Source organism: Hippocampus comes, unplaced genomic scaffold, assembly GCF_001891065.2.
Source record: "Hippocampus comes isolate QL1 unplaced genomic scaffold, H_comes_QL1_v1.1 scaffold22, whole genome shotgun sequence".
Classification (NCBI taxonomy): domain Eukaryota; kingdom Metazoa; phylum Chordata; class Actinopteri; order Syngnathiformes; family Syngnathidae; genus Hippocampus; species Hippocampus comes.
This window is the reverse complement of record NW_017806175.1, coordinates 3514713-3531555: the sequence shown is the minus strand read 5'-3', so window position 1 is coordinate 3531555 and position 16843 is coordinate 3514713. Positions and strand designations below refer to the sequence as shown.

The 16843-nt window shown below is 44.3% G+C and overlaps 1 protein-coding gene across 7 annotated transcripts in view; it reads left to right on the top strand.

Annotated features, from left to right (window-relative positions):
* tle2a (TLE family member 2, transcriptional corepressor a) overlaps positions 1-16843 on the top strand; it is a 57197-nt gene that overhangs the window by 30414 nt on the left and 9940 nt on the right. For all 7 annotated transcript variants that reach the window (XM_019897101.1, XM_019897106.1, XM_019897105.1 and 4 more), the window contains 3 exons: positions 509-669; positions 12388-12451; positions 14607-14651. In XM_019897101.1, the coding sequence (XP_019752660.1) occupies positions 509-669; positions 12388-12451; positions 14607-14651 (270 nt within the window). The remainder of the gene's footprint in view (positions 1-508; positions 670-12387; positions 12452-14606; positions 14652-16843) is intronic.

Genomic DNA, 16843 nt, shown 5'->3' with positions numbered 1-16843 from the left:
AGCCTCTTCAGCCTTTATGAGGTCCCCCCCCCCCCCGCTAGGCTTTCTTTTTTTTTTTTTTTTTTTCCCTCCCCATAGCTGCAATGAAACAATGAGTGCTCATTTGGCTAAGAATCTCATGCGCTCCATGACCCCCCCACCCCGCCCACTCCTTCCCCAAGTCTTTGTGACCCATTCACATCTGGCAGCGTTGCCGATGACACTTGGTAACAGACTGCTCGCCCCCCCCCACGCTTTTTTTTTTTTTTTTTTTCCCTCCCCATAGCTGCAATGAAACAATGAGTGCTCATTTGGCTAAGAATCTCATGCGCTCCATGACCCCCCCACCCTGCCCACTCCTTCCCCAAGTCTTTGTGACCCATTCACATCTGGCAGCGTTGCCGATGACACTTGGTAACAGACTGCTCGCCACCCGCCACGCAAGTGTCCCCACCATGCCCCCATGCCGCCCCTTGTTGAGCAAGTGTCACATGTCAATACTCCTTGTGTGTGTTTTCGTTGTCCTCAGGCACCTCTCCAGCCACCCCCGGGGTCTTCGGCTTCCGTGGTGGCAGCCGCCGCGGCCGCCGCCGCCGCATCGGGGACCCCCCAGTCGCTGAAGCTGACGTACCCAGAGACTCTGGACCGCATCAAGGAGGAGTTCCAGTTCCTGCAGACTCAGTACCACAGGTGCGTATCACATTTTAAGTGATGATAATGTGAACGTTTCGCATTCCATAATTGATCTCCCACATCGATCCGATTCTTTGATTCCGATTAGGTGATGGGCTCAAATAATGCCACTTGGGTTTATTTGCGTGAACTCTTTAATATCTTTGGAGGGAAGATGCAGCATTTCCAATATGCTCTCATAATCTGCATGGAAAGGAAGAAAATTATTTCTGAAAGTGTGTCAAGAGACCAAAAAGCTTAATCTGACAAGATATCAGATTGCATGGAGAAAAAAAATGTCCAGGTCCACTCTGATTGGTCCAGAGAAAATGAAGTGTTTTGAGTTTTTTGGATGCCAAGTGATACAATTTCAGGCAAGGCAAGCCACTTTTATTTATCTAGCACATTTCATACACAAGGCAACTCAACGTGCTTCACACAAGCAACGACAGAGCATTTAGAAACACAACAGCTAACGATAATACGGTGTTATTTTTCACGTAACAAAAAAAAAAAAAATGGCCCATTCGTCACCACTGCATTAGACTTCAAGAGTGTACATACACACAAGCCAATGTGTGCGATGTTTATTACGTGGTTGGTGTGTAGGAATACGCAGTCTTTGAATGAAGGATTTAGGCTTATGTTTATTACGTGGTTGGTGTGTAGGAATACGCAGAATGAATGAAGGGTTTAGGCTGAGCTGCGGTGCCCCTCTCCCCCTCCTTACTCTTGGCACACCTTCGTGACCCTCCCCCACTCACTCCCCCATTCTTATCCTCCTCTCATCCTGCTTTGAATTAGCTGACCAGTATCCCGTCCCCACCCTCCTCTTTTCTGTCCCACTTCAAACTTCTTTTGTACACTCTCCCATTTACAGTCCTCTAACCCCTGTGGCTACTGCAGCTTCCCTCAAAACCCTGTGTGTGTGTGTGTGTGTGTGTGTGTGTGTGTGTGTGTGTGTGTGTGTGTGTGTGTGTGTGTGTGCGCACACGCACGCGTAAACGTGCGTGTGTTTAGAGGGGTGTTCTTGTGCAGCTGTCCTTGTGAGTTCTATGGCGCAATGAATTGTGGCGGGGATGCTGTGAGAGTGAGTACTGTCTGATGTGTCCCCGTACGGAATGGGCCTGGTAATCCACGAGTCGATGAATTGTTAAAAAATGAAAGAAAAAAAAACCCAACAAGGACGCAGTTAAAAGTGAAATTATCATTATTTTTATTAATTTTTTTTTACATTATGCACAACTCTCATTTTTTGTTCAGTAATCTAATTGTAACATGTATTTGTTACATATTTGGATGCATTTTTCTGCTTTAGGAAACATTTATGTCTTAATTTTGGCGGGGCTTGGAACGAATTAGGGCTTTTACATGTAAAACGCCTCTCTACTTACAAAATGTTCTAGTTAAGAAATTTCATCCAGAACCAATTAATTTCGAACATAGTGGTACCACTGTAATAATATTTCAAGGTGTATATTTTGACATGTTAAGAAATTTCATCCAGAACCAATTAATTTCATACATAGAGGTACCACTGTCATAATATTTCAAGGTGTATATTTTGACGCACTTTTGGCACTCTGTTGACAGCGCACTTTGAGTATGTTAGCGCCAAAAGATCACTCACATTTTTCCGTCGCAGCGTTGGTGAACGTTGGAAAAACTAGTTCCCCAAAGATACAAAGGGTAAGCTCCAGTTATTGCCACGTTGCTATGTAAAATACCAAAATATCTGCGGGGAATGTGTGAAGCACCCATTGGATGGATCTTGACAAATCAAGGCATTCATGGCGGGTGAGTCACCCCTCCCCGGCGTTGATTGCTCTCCTGGCATCATTTCAGTGCCCTCCCTCTTGTGTTAGGAAACAACTGGAGCGGTGCCTTTGTGCCAAACACACCTTGCAAAATACACAATAATTGAATAGGAAAGAATTTGATTGGGTGTGCTGCAGATTTCTTCTTAAGCAACTTTGGGTATGATTTCCAGGAAAAATATGCAATGGAAAAACCTAAACCTTGTCTGACTGTCAGCATACTTGTTGCCAGTGAACATGGCAACAGATTGAGCCATGCGGATTCCTTTCTCTGATGGATTGGATGTTTTGTTTTGTTTTTTTCTGGCGGGTGGCTCGGAACCTATTCCTTTGGCTCGCATATGAAGCTTTTGATCATTTTGACACGCATGCCTTAATATATGGGACTCATTTTGTCAAAGTAGCATGGTCCTGTACGTGGAGCCCTCATTTTACGAGGGAGTTCTGTTCGTACGGCAGTGACATAACCAGAATTTTTACACAAGTCGGAACGCGCCGCAGTTTATCGCTAGCTGATGTTAACGCCGTTGTGAAGTCATAATGACGGTACATAGTGGTGTGAAAAAACTTTTGGGCAATAAATCGAAAACAGTGACACGTTAGTTCCCCGCCGCACAAATTAGTTTATTGCGTGATACAGGTTACCGAGTAGTTTAGTAGCGTAACCCAAGCATCCTCTTTAATCATGGGCGGGGGTCCCTTGGCATCACGAACGGCACGTAATTTGCGGAGAGGCACGAGAATACATGCCCACTTTCTATTTATGGCCTACAAGTGTTTTTCAAACTCTCTAACGTCTTCGCTAGCAACCCTCGGCTAAAACTCAGCTCCTCACCGACATAGAAAAGTGTGTTGACATACTTCCTCGACACCAACTACTACCTTCCTATTTACTAGTGCTTTGACGCCACCGAGGTGTTCTCGAAAGAGTACAATAAAAGCAAATAGCTGATGATAGATTCCACAGAAGAAAGTTCACTTGTTGACGAGTGAGAGGTTATGACACGTCTCAACAGATTGGTGCCATAGGAACAAAAACTCCCTCGTAAACGGAGGAATCCCTCATAGTTCCACTTTCAGAGCTTTTAGCCACTATAATTATGCTGATTTGGTTGTACACACCCATTTAAAATGTGATTAATCCAGATTCATTCATTACAAAGTCCCAGTCCCTCATTCTCAGCCGAGTTATCTTTTGATGCGGTAAGCAATTCGTAAAAGCCTCGAGTTGGTCCCCAGTGACGAAAGTTGATGTTTTGCTGATGTCATTATGACCACAAATCCTCATGCGGCTCCATGCAGGACAGGCCTCGCGATGAAAAGAAAAACACTTGTAGACTTCTTCACCACCGCCGTGTTTGCCTGCATTCACAAACACACTGGGTGATGATATATGTGCTCTAAACACACACACACACACACACGTGCAGGGCTCCCCAATTATCGGCGCACACAAATAGACGCCGCCTGGAAATAGCAGAAGCTTACGTGTGTATTCTGGCTGCAGCGACGGTAGCTGGATTCCGATAGATGTTGGATTAGACAGCGGCAAAGAGACTGAGGGGAAGGGATTAGCACTGATGAGCTACAATATATGTGCTCTAAACACACACACACACACACACACGTGCAGGGCTCCCCAATGATCGGCGCACACAAATAGACGCCGCCTGGAAATAGCAGAAGCTTACGTGTGTATTCTGGCTGCAGCGACGGTAGCTGGATTCCGATAGATGTTGGATTAGACAGCGGCAAAGAGACTGAGGGGAAGGGATTAGCACTGATGAGCTACAACTGCTTGTGTGGCGGGTCGGCGTATGTGTGTGTCGTGACGGGCTGCGTGCACAAACGCAAAAATGTTGGTCGGGTTTCGGCGGCGTGGTCGGTAGGTCGCGGTGAGGAAACGAGGAGGAGGGAACGGCTGATTAAAGATTTTGGCGGGTCTGATTTTTGGTGTGTGCGTGCTCCTGCACGTTAACAAAACAGCCTGTAATCAAGAGACTGAGGCAAGGGAGCTTTAATTACTTCAATTCTTTCTCCACACATTTGCATGCACACACGCATAGGCTGCTCTCAGTGGCTGTCGGTCAGGGTGTGTGTGGGGGGGGGGGGCTCTTCATTCACCACTAACACGCTACCACTCATGTTTGAAGCTCTTCTACTCTACTTTGGGCGCGCACTAGACCGCTGTTATCACACACACACACACACACACACACACACACACGCGCACACACACTAGTGCCGCGTAAGTATGTCATGCGACCTTGACAATTAATGTGAAGCAAAAAAAAAGCGACTGTTGAGGTTGGCTTCATGCATAAATCCCCCTCTCTAGGGTTGTGCTTCACAATGGTAATCAACTCGAGTCAGAAAGGGAAGGTACAAACCTGACTGTCAGTGGGCATGCAAAGGTTGTTTTTTTTTTTTTTTGTTTGTTTTTTTTTTTAGCTGTGACTGACCCAACATATTCCAATTTATTTATTTATTTATTTTTTAAATCAGGCATGTAACAGTTTTGGTTGTATTGTGATCGGTGTGCTCTGAGCACCACACACATGAAGATTCTGTTCCAGCACCAATCTTGCCACGTCGGACCTTTGAAGCAAAAATCTTAGGCGATCACATGTGCCAATGTGACACATGAGTTTCCGAAAAGGAATTGGAAGTGGGAGCTTTGAAAAATGGCCTTGTCGTCAACATTAGACTTGCTTTGGAAAAATAAATTCTTGCCATCTGGGGAACCCACTTTTTTAGACAACAATAAAACGACATCAGCTAGGACATTTTTTTTTTTTTTTTATGCACTGCTGCTTCATTGTTTGTCAGTCAAACCAACCCATTTCGGACCTTATTATTGGGACAAATCCACTCTTAACACATCTTGGACAAGTGTGGCCAATTGATTTTGTGAAGGATGAGAAATTGGAACGCTTGCCAGAATTGTTCTCCCACCATCAACTCATAATAGCCATTTCGAGTCAGGACTCCCAAATATATTGATAATTGTCAAGTATAATACTATTGACGGTGATGTATGATGATAAAGGGATACATAAGGGATCGTACACCCAATACATACAGTTTGCAACTGTCGATGTCTTGGTGTCACAGAACTATGTTGAACTGAATCAAGGCGGCAGAGTTAGCCAAAAGTAGTGTTTCGCCGGCAACTTGGTGCAAGTGAACAGTTGAAGTGAATTGAGGTGCTTCAGTTAGACAAAAGTAGTACTTTGCTGCCACCTTGTGACATATTGGCGCCAAGGAATTATAGTGACGATGTGGTTTCCTTTTGACAAACGTAGGGCCTTGCCGCCGTCTTGTAGCCATTATGAACAATTAATCACTTTGGGGGAGGGGAGGGTAAACCATAATTCTGGAGGTCACAGAGAGCTGGAGCGTAACCATTTCATGCACCCCGTAACATGATAAACTGTCGTCCACTGTAGTAACCATTGCCCCTGAAAGGGTATAGCCAAGGAACACTGTATTGCGATTGGATTGATGGAAGTATTTTTTTAATCATCTATCTGTGCCAGCGATGTATCGGGACAGACAGAAGAATAAAATGCTCTTCTGCTAGCTGGCAGAAGGTACACTTATTAAAAACAAGAACAAAGCAATGCCTCCTATACAATCGAATGCAGGCTTATATGCTTTGTGTTCAACGAAACAAGGCCAGATTTTACAATGAGTCCATTTGCGATCATCATTATTTTGGTATTAGGTCATTTTGTGCCATTTCTGTGTGGTGGTGTGATGTGAGATTTTTTTTCCAATGTAAAACTAAAGGATGTGCCTTGGCTCAGTTAAAGGTTGGGAAACACCAGTGTACAGTGTATATATACACACACACACACACACACACACACACACACACACACACACGCACAAAAGTGTGTAAACATTTGATTTAATCGACTCTATGGTGACATTTTATTTGCAAGAAGGATGCTTCATGGTTTGTGCTGTGTGTGTGTGTGTGTGTGTGTGTGGTCAAGCAGTGAATGCGATGACAGATATGAGTTCACTTGGCCTGCTGCTGCACAACAAGATCCAATCCTTTGTTTTGTGTGTGTGTGTGTGTGTGTGTGTGTGTGTGTATACACCCTTGAATGATGATGAAAGTGTACACAAGCAAGTTGGGTGGGCTCCTGTTCTTAGTGTGTGTATGTGAGCTTTTTTTTCTTCCCCCCAGTGGATTTGCAAGGAATGGTTGATCAATACTTAATGAGATGTAAAGTGAACAGTCACAGACCTGGAGGCCGGCAGCCTAAACGCTTCTAACGCGTGCGTGTGTGATTGCGGTGATGTCACGATCAATAGGACTTAGTGCCGACTGATATCTTTTTAACCGCAACGATGGTTTACAATCCTTTTAAATGTGTCACGGAAACCGTTAAAAAAAAAGCGTTTTAGTAGCGTCGCCAAAAGCATCCGTCAAGCTAAAACTATTTACGAGTCGTATCATTGCCATAATTATTCAGTGAAATGAGATGATGCTTATTTGTAAATTCAGCGTCTTTGTGCCGTTGCCAGGTGACAATTCAGAGACCTAATTGAGAGTGAGTTATTGAAGAGACTAAACATTAGTCGAAGGGCTATCCATTTTTAAGTCATTACACACTCGGGGAACCTCCCAGAGCCTCTCCACAGTCGAGGAGTGTGTTTATTTAAAACTAAACAAGCAGTAAAGGTTGCAAAATCACATTTTATGACGAGGGGGCTTTTTTGGCAGTGTTTGTCAGATGAGGCCGCAAAATTACCAAAGACACAATAGACAACAGGAGCAAGAAAAAAAAAGACGAAGTGGATCACAGCAGGCATTGCTTCGTTTTTGTTTTTGGTCGATTGCGTGCAGCAGAGCGTTGGTTTAAATCGTTTCCTTTGAGACGCAATCAAGGGAAAATGGATTGCGCTGCTTGGCTGCAACCAGTGTGCGCACCTTGACGATCCCCCGTAGAAGAGGAACAACCTGAACACGACATGGAAGTGGCGCTGCTTTTAAAACTCCAAAGTGAATAAAAATGAAAGTATCGTCTTTTCCGGATTATAAATCGCACCAGCCATAAAAGGCAAAATAAAGAAGTAAAAAAAAAAAAACAAACAAAAAAAAAAAACAAGTCGCACTGGGGTATAAATCGCATTTTGGGGGGAATTTTGAGAAGTAAAAAAAAAAAACAAACAAAAAAAAAACAAGTCGCACTGGGGTATAAGTCGCATTTTGGGGGGAATTTTATTTGATAAAATCCAACACCAAGTACAGACATGTCATCTTGAAACGCAATTAAAAATAAAATCGAGAACAACAGGCTGAATAAGTGTACGATATGTTCACGCATAACCAACGAACTGAGAACGTGCCTGGTATGTTCACGTCACATATTAAGAGTTATTCATAGCATGCTAACGAGTTTACCAAACCATCAGTGTGACCCCAAATCACAAAATCCACTGAAATCTTCATCCTCGATGTCACTTTTAAACAAGACGCCAGCTCCGGAGCTAGAAGATGCGGCGCTTCCGCTTCGACGTCGCTTACGTCAGACTCCTCGTCAATTTACCAACACAGGCTAAGAGCGCCCTCTTGTGGTTAAATGTGAAAATAACGAATTGATATAATGTGTAAATAATTTCACACATAAATCGCTCCAGAGTATACGTCGCACTTCCGGCCAAACTATGGGGGTGGGGGATGCGACTTTAATCCGGAAAATAGGGTAAGCAAAACGACGGCTGGAGCCGTTAACGACACCTGGGACATTTCTGAAAGTGCAGCATCTTAATTAGACTCTTCAGTTGACTTCCTTTTTGACCCTCTTTGTGTGTGTGTGTGTGTGTGTGTGTGTGTGTGTGTGTGTGTGTTTTCATCCAGCAGGTTTGGGCTCATGCGTGGGTGTGTGTTGCTGAATAAATGCAGTGTTGTCGCTAATGTGATACAGGTTTACACGCTTCTTAGCTTTGAGTGATGTGTGTGTGCGCACACGCGTGTGAGTGTGTTCATCAGCCATGCAACACGGACAGAGCTGTCGGGAAAACCGACAGGCTGCAGATTTGTAGCGCGTTCAGCTGATCACCTTATCTTCTGTCACCGCCAGGGAAAGATTTGAGACACGCATACACATGCACACACACGCACACACAAGCAAACACGCGCACACGTTTTCCTCCCCCTTTCATGCTTCTCGCCCTCCCACCATCTCTAAATGGCACCCAGCTCAAGCCTAATTATGACAGCCAATCTTTCCCCATTTCCTCCCCACCAGTCTCCATTTTTTCTTTCTTTCTCTTCGTTTTTTTCTTTTGTTTTTCTGTCTATCTGTCTGGTTTTTCAACGCATCCCTTCCTCCGGCTCCGTCAGTCGCATAATGATGAGCACGTACTAGTTTTCAACCTTGAAAGCCATTATTTGTAGCAAATGTGTGTGGAGGAAAAAAAATCGACAGACAGTAGACTTGTATGTGTGGTTATGATCAAATGCACATCATACAAAAAAAAAAGAAGTAAGAGTATAAAACAAAATAGTAAAGGCATTCGAACATCACAATGTCTTGAAATACACGGTCAGGGTGTCTGCAGGTCTTTAAAGTCTTAAATACGATTTTGGAAAATGAATTCCTTAATTATCCTTAAAAGTTTCACTTAAACCTTTAATCTGCCGGTCTTAAAAAAAACGCCACGCTGTTTTTGAAAAGGAATAATTCAAATAAATATTTAATTTTTTTGAATGGCAATAAGATTGGGTAGCACGGTGCACACGTGGTTAACACAACGTGCTTGAATCTCTGGCCAAATTCCTTCAACATTCTTAAAATATGCATGTTAGATCCACTGGAAATAAATATTAATTGGCATTTGGCAGACAGGAGGTAGAGTTTTATTCCCTTGTTGCACAGTCAACGTAATGTTTTTCAATGAGGGATTGACCACTGACCCGTATGAGAGCATGCATGATGTTAGTCATCATGGCTGCAAGCTAAGTTTGAATGTAAACAAACAACTACAGTTTTTGTCCGGTTGCAATGAACACACATACAATGCAGACCTGGGTGAATTTGTGACTAACAAATCGCGATGATGTCAGGGATCAGCCAATTATCCCATAATGTCTCCTAAATGTTGTGATCACGATCGTGAATCTGAAGCGCGAGCTCTGACTGATCATATTTCGTAAATCAGGGGTCTGTATTTGTATTTGCCATTGTATGTCTGTCATAGCCTGACACGCGGGGTCTCTAATTTGACCGCAGAATCGGGTTTGAAGCAGGTCCACCATGTTGGTCGATGTTTCTTGCGGCCACTTTACAGTCTTTTTTTTTTTAAACAATTTTTAACTCCCGAAGAGCAAGCTGAGACCTTCCAGTCCAGTGCATGTCATCATCAATTCTCTGTAAAACTTCAAACTTTACAGGGGTTATTTTTCTCTGTCAAAGCAAGAACACCATTGATTTTTATAATGTATCCAACACAAGAGGATGAGGTAGCTGACGCACACACTCACACTCCCACACGGCGCGCACACACTGCACACTTGAGCCGAGAGGCAATTGCACTGTAATAAAATCTATAAGGTGAAAGGGGGTGGCGTTGGAGGGGCTTTAATCCTTAACTCCCCTCCACCTTTTGGACGCCACTGCCTCCTCTTTCTTTCTGCCCGCCCCGGCCTCCCTTACTTCCCCTTCTCCCGCGCATGGGCTGGCAATGATAAATGAGTCAATTATATGTGTGCAGTGTGTGTGCGCGTGTGCGTGAAAAGGGAGCTGATGGGGCTGTTATTACCTGTTGCGGCCGGGGGGGGGTAATGTTGCCGTATTAATCATATTCTAATTTTCCTCCGCCGTGCAACCCACCCACAAGACACACATCATCAGCACACACACACACACACACACACACACACACACACACACACACACACACACACACACACACAGAGCAACGACCCACTGCTGCTCCCCCTATCAATCTATTTGCCGCCTGCAAACAAATCAGCGTAAACTGGGCCCAAAATACTGCCTCTCTGGGGAGGAGGGAGGCTGCTCTTTGCGACATGAGATACTAGGTGTGTGTGTGTGTGTGTGTGTGTGTGTGTGTGTGTGTGTGTGTGTGTGTGTGTGTGTGTAGGCGCGCTTGTTGGCGCGCTTGTTACACGCGGCACAGAAGAGAATTGTGTGTGTCTTTTTGCAAATGTGGCCAAAAGCATTATCCGATGTTAGGGGACAGGAGGGACCTGTTGGCCAGAGTGGTGAGACAGACACAGAGAGATATGGGACACATGGGAGAGGTCTTTGGCCACCTCATCTGTGCTGTGTGTGCGTGTTTGTGCGTGTGTTTGTGTGTGTTTCCTTCATTCAGGGGCGCATGTTCAACAGAAGAGTGGTAATTAGAGACATGGGCACCTTTTGCAGCCTTTTTAGAGGGTGGAAGGGAAATGCAGATTGTATATTGTTTTCTAAATTATATGACATAGGCTCTCTCATAGAAAGGATTATTAGGGCCACACATGGAAAGTGAAATACTGCATATGCTATGACGGTAAATAAGTGTACAAGAAAATAAATGAAATGTGCCTTTTTGGGGGGGAGTCTATCTATTATGAAGAAAGAAAAATAATCTTTTTAAGAGTGATTTGTTTTGGGTTATTTTTTTTGTATTATTTGTAAGATTTATTTATATTTATTTGTTTAGGTCGGGAGCATAATTTATTAAAATTCATATCCATGAGGATTTTTTTTTCAGGTAAAGAGACATTTTAAGTTAGGAAAAGTCATAATTTTTAGAAAGTGTGTTTTTATAATTATTCTAAAACAGCATTACAAACCATAGTCTTTTAAAGTGATGTTGTAAAATGTACAGAATAAAACAAAGCAACACTTTCTGCTGGTAACATTTTAACGTCAATTGACATGTTTTTCTCAAAAGTCTTGCCACAGATTTCACTCGACTGCAGCCTCCACCACAAGGCATTTCAGTTATGTGATGTCTCAGTCTGAACACTAGGGGCGCTATGTAAACGCGTACGTAGATGAGGGACAAAGAAATAAGAGATGAAGAATGTCGAGTCGGCTTGTTAAAAACAAACAAACCTGAAGACGGATGAAAATGAAGTCGAAAAGAAATACAAATCTGCTTCTTGAGAAAAGTCCACAACTTGTAAAATGAAAACGACAGGACAACTGAAGTGGTGCTTTATCACACAATCACTTACTTTACTCACCGCGCCAAGCCTCGATGGCTTTGTGACGAGAAGTCCGACCCGGTCAGAATGGAGCCGGCGACTGAGCGCAAAGCTCGGTGCTTGCCGGTTTGACCCACTGCTGCCATTTGCGAGGGTGCAGCGTCCCTCGCCGCCGCCCGAGCGGAGCCTAATTTGAAGTCGGCTAAAAGTGTTGGCATCTTTTTACCTTAAAGTGCGGACCGAGATGGCTCCTACCGAGAAGGTATCTGTTAGCCTGGTATGGTGCTATCGGTCGCATAGTTTCGGTACATTTTTCGAAACACGAGTGCAGACGTACAGTATCGACACGTTGCTTTCCTAATTTGTTTTGGGCTTTTTTTTTCCAACGCACTCATTCTAAGTTGGTGGCAGAAGGAAAACAAACATTTAAGGACAAATAGGTCACTTAGAGCCCAAAAGAGAGCGACACATTGCATAGATGTCAGGATCAAAGTGTGACTTGTCTGTTTCTCCTCTGCTGCGAGCTGCTAATTGTTTGTCATCACCTAACGCTGACACCCCCCCACCCCCCAACATCCCCTCTGCCTTAGTGTTGCATGATGAAGAGGCAAGCGGGACCTTTGTCACCAATTGAGACTTTTTTTTTTTTTTTTTTATAAATATATTCATTTGGAGTCAAATTCAAACGATAGATATCTAACAGCGGCTTTGGCCGCCTTGTGTCGTTTCCTCTCTTTGCAGTTTGAAGCTGGAATGTGAGAAACTGGCCACCGAGAAGACTGAGATCCAGAGACACTATGTTATGGTGAGCCAAGTCGTCTGGGTCTTTTTCATCTGCAAACAGCTGCTAAACACCCACCAGGAACCACATGCAAGACCACACACACACTCACGCGCACACACACGAACACTTTCTACCAGGGAGTAAGCAGCATTTACAGTACGTGCGTGTGCAACGTGGACACCTGGGCTAAAGGCAATTGTGTGAAATGGTCAGACCGTTACGGCAGCACTCAAGAAGGGACCAATCAGATGGCTGTGATGTCAACCCGAGGCTGCTCATCACATTGCAGTATTTCTGCACCGGTGATTCCCAACCAATGTGTTAATGTTTCTCAAAACAAAAAAAAAACCCAAATCTTTGTCCATCTATCTATGCCAGCAACATATAGTGACAGGCACAGGAGTGAAATGACCTTCCATTAGTTAGCAGAATCCACCTGTTGCCGTCATGCAAGAGAATAATAACTGCTTTGTGTTCGACTAAACAGGCCTGGCTTCCACTCCAAGCGCATTTATGACTTAATTGAGGGTGTACCCTAATGTGAAATGCAGCCTGTACCTTGAGTCAATAGAAGTTGCAGAACACTCATTTACATGGCACCGGTGACATATTAATCGGTTCATTCCTTTCTTTGGTAATTTGGGCTTGGCAATAGCTTCTCTCAAACGGTCACGCGAAGGATCGGCTTCGTAATAATTGGCTATTTGATCAGCCGGGCAAAATTGATTGTTGATGAATCGTGCCTTGAGGCCAAATGAAGTGCTTAACTGGTTTCAATTAGCGGGGTCACAGCCACGAATGGTCAAAGAACTAGCAAAGTATGGAAATGTTGCGCCGAAAACAAATGAGGCGCGCACAAGTTTTGAGGTTAATGTGTGTTTCCACTTGGCTGCGCTGCGGCGGTACCATGAGGGTGGCGTTCTGTGAATACTTGGGTCCGTTCAGTCGGCGGGAATTCTGCCTGCCATCTGAACCCCTCGCCACCACAGCTGAACCCGTGCTGGCTGCCAAGAACCCACTTGAGCCCTGCCAAAAAAATGCTTTGTGGCATTCCTGGCATCGGGCTTGGAATTGTGTATCGATGTGTGGAGGTGGAGGGGATGGGGCTTGAAGTTTTGGCTCTTGCTAAAGAAAATCGGGGCTAGGGGGCGGTTTGGCGAGGTCTCCTCTCCTGGCGGCTGATTTTGGGGGGTGGTGGTGGTGGTGGAGGGGAGTTTGAGTGTTGCTAAGCAACAGGCGAAACTTGGCACACCAACTGTCAAGCGGAGCTGCCAGCTGCCAGGAAAGGCATCTTTTATGGAGGCGCAGACAAACAGCAACACATGCACATACACACCTGCATGCGCGCACACACACGCGCAGACTTGCCAAGAAAAGATGTCTGCAGAGAGACAACCCCTGCCCATCTCCTCTCCTGCCATCCTGCCAGAATGTTCTGGCGTGCCAACTTGCCAATCTCCTCTCTGAAAAGCAAATGTCAGCCTGTCACTTTGCGAAGCATCCGACTTTAAAATGAGAGAGCGAGAGAGAGAGAAAAGGAAAAAAGTGCCGCCTGTCTCTCGTTGGCTCTCCACTCTCTTCTGTGCTCCTCACTGCTCTTCTTAGGAGTCAAAAGGTTCAAATCGCTCAAATTAGACGTGATTATTGCGGCGGTCCGACTAAATTCTTTCCTCGCTCGTGCTCACTCGGAGGCCTCGCGGATACCCTTCAGGCCCCGTTTTTTTTCCGAGCGCTGATGGCTTTCCGAGGTCATATTGCAGGCTGCCGTCGCCAAATTGTAGAAAAAGCCAACAATTGAGATAAGAGTAATATCTTATGGTGCCACCAGTTTTTCATTTCTTCAATGTCGACACACTGGCAACATGCAGAAGGGTCCGTTGTAGCGGTTGATACACATCGGTGACATTAAGATGAAGTCATATTTGAGAAAACAACATTTGAATATCTGTCCACTCTCGTCACCGCTGACCCTCAAAGGATTAATTTAGAAAACACTGATCATCGATGTTAGGGACCAAACTAGGAATTGAATCCTCATCAATTCATGTCAGTGCATTTTCTGCACTACCAATTTTAAATAATGTCCTGCTTTAAAAATGAAGGGATGCTTATCATAACTAAACATAAGAAGTAAGATCATTCCTGTGATTGAACAGTTTGTTTGCGTGTGTTGCAGTATTACGAGATGTCCTACGGTTTGAACATCGAAATGCACAAACAGGTGAGCAACATTTCTTTTTTTTTTCCTTTTTCATTCTCATTCAATGTCACTTTGAACCATTTTCCTCCCCGACGTTCTTTCTCCCTCCCTTTCATAAGTATCCTTCCTCAAATATCCACCAAGGCGCTGAAACAGGATCTCCATGCAGAATTCCGTCCGACACTCGATGAAAAATTTTCTTCTTATCATTTTTGCTCCAGTCTGTCTGTCACGACTCCTCCTTCTACATTTCTTTTGTCTTCTGCTGTTTTTTTGTTTTTTTTTTTTGCTTTTAATTCTCCGTTTCTTCTGCATCCTGCGCCTCTCTTTTGATTTCCTCTTTATCTTCGCTTTCCCCCGTCTTCCTCGCGGACATAAACAGTCCATGCTGGATTTCACTTTCAATCAGGTCATACACTCTTCCCAAAGATGTCGATTTTCCTCCCCCACCTTTCTCCCGTCTGTTTCTCCTCGCCTCATTGTCACACTTCCTCGCCACCCAATCCTCTCCTCTCCCGTTCCATCACCCCCTCATCTCTTCTTCTCCTCCTTCTGCCCCCCCCTTCTTCCCCTTTCTCTCTGTTGCCCCTTTTCCTTTCCTCCCTCCTGAAGATGTCATTTAGTAGTTGGAGTTCTCTAACAAGAAATCATTGTGTCTCCCCTGGGCAGGCGGGGCCGAGGGATGGTGGGGGCTGATGGATTGGGAGGAGGATGGGGGGGTGTATGTGGCCAAGCAAGAGGAATGAGAGAGTGGAGGAAGAAAAAAGGAGGGGGTGGAAGTTCAGTCCGGCGTCAATAAATCACTTAGGAGGGAATGGGGTTGTGTGCCTGTGTATGTGTGAGCGCATGCGCGCACACACACACACACACATACACACACCTCAGCACAGGCTGGCTGTCAACTAGACAAACAGCCTGCAGCCATAATGATGTTGTCATGATCTCTGCATGCATATCATTACTGGCCCTAACGGCCTTGATGGTGTGTGTGTGTTGTGAGTGTGTGTGTGTGTGTGTGCGCGCTTGCGAGTGTGCTTGGATGCACCGAAGCATGTAACACTAATCAATAATATCGGCAAGGGAGGTATGGAAGAAGGCCGACTTGGAATAAACACAGGGTTTTTTTTTTTTTTTTTTTTTTTTTTTAAAGCAAGACTATTTTTAACTAAAAGCCAAACCAAGGCAATGTTTGCTGGTTTCCGTGGCAACAGTGCTTTTGGAGCCTAAACACCAGCATGGGGGAATGGCAGACATACAATGCATTAATATTAACGCAAATGCCACACTTTCCAGCTGCATCGCTGTTACAATATGGAAAATGGAATTTATTTCAGTTGTTCAATTAGAAAACAAGTTATTCAGTAGCCACAGAGTGAAATATATCTATTTTTTTAATGATGCTGTTACTATGTCTAATTTCTATTGTCGAAATTAGGTGGGAATTGGCTTTCTGAAAAGTATGTTCATTCATATTGCTGGCATTGAGCTGAAAGGAATTCTAGACCGTAATTCAACATTGCACCACTACAGATAACAATGCGTGTGTTTTTTATTTTATTATTATTATTTTTTTTTTGTCCAACGCTAATTAAAGACAAGCATTTCGAAGTAAGTTTTAGTTTTCACATTGAGGGCATCACAATGATGTTACTGTCCAGTCGTGAAAAAAAATGACTGTTTAAAAAAAAAAAAAAAAAAAGGAAGACATGCTTCCTTCCTGTGGTCAACGGGCACGCGCCAAAATACAAACATCAAACTATTGCCTGCCTGCTTATGTAGCACGTCGCTGACACCACAGTGCAGGTACACCATCAAATATTGATATTCTAACTAAAATTCTCCTCCGTGCATTGTCAGCGCTGCCAAACGACCAATAGAAACACTTTTCGTCCAACATATGGATTATCGCTAATCTTGATACATTTGGTGATGAAATCTATTTGATTCCCGCCCCTACTTTTGTTGTTGTGGCGTAAACACATTCGATGAGACGGGAGGATGAGGAAGAGGAGTTGGCTGTGCCGTAGAGCGCTGGGAAACACACGCTCAGTAAGCGCAATTGACCCCTGGCGCGAAACACACACACACACATGCACGCAAACAAACAGAAAGCGAACGCATATGCAAACATCTGAGGAGCGCACACACAAAAGATCTTTTTCTCAAACCACCACAACACACACCCACTGTTAGTGTGTGTGTGTTTGTGCGTG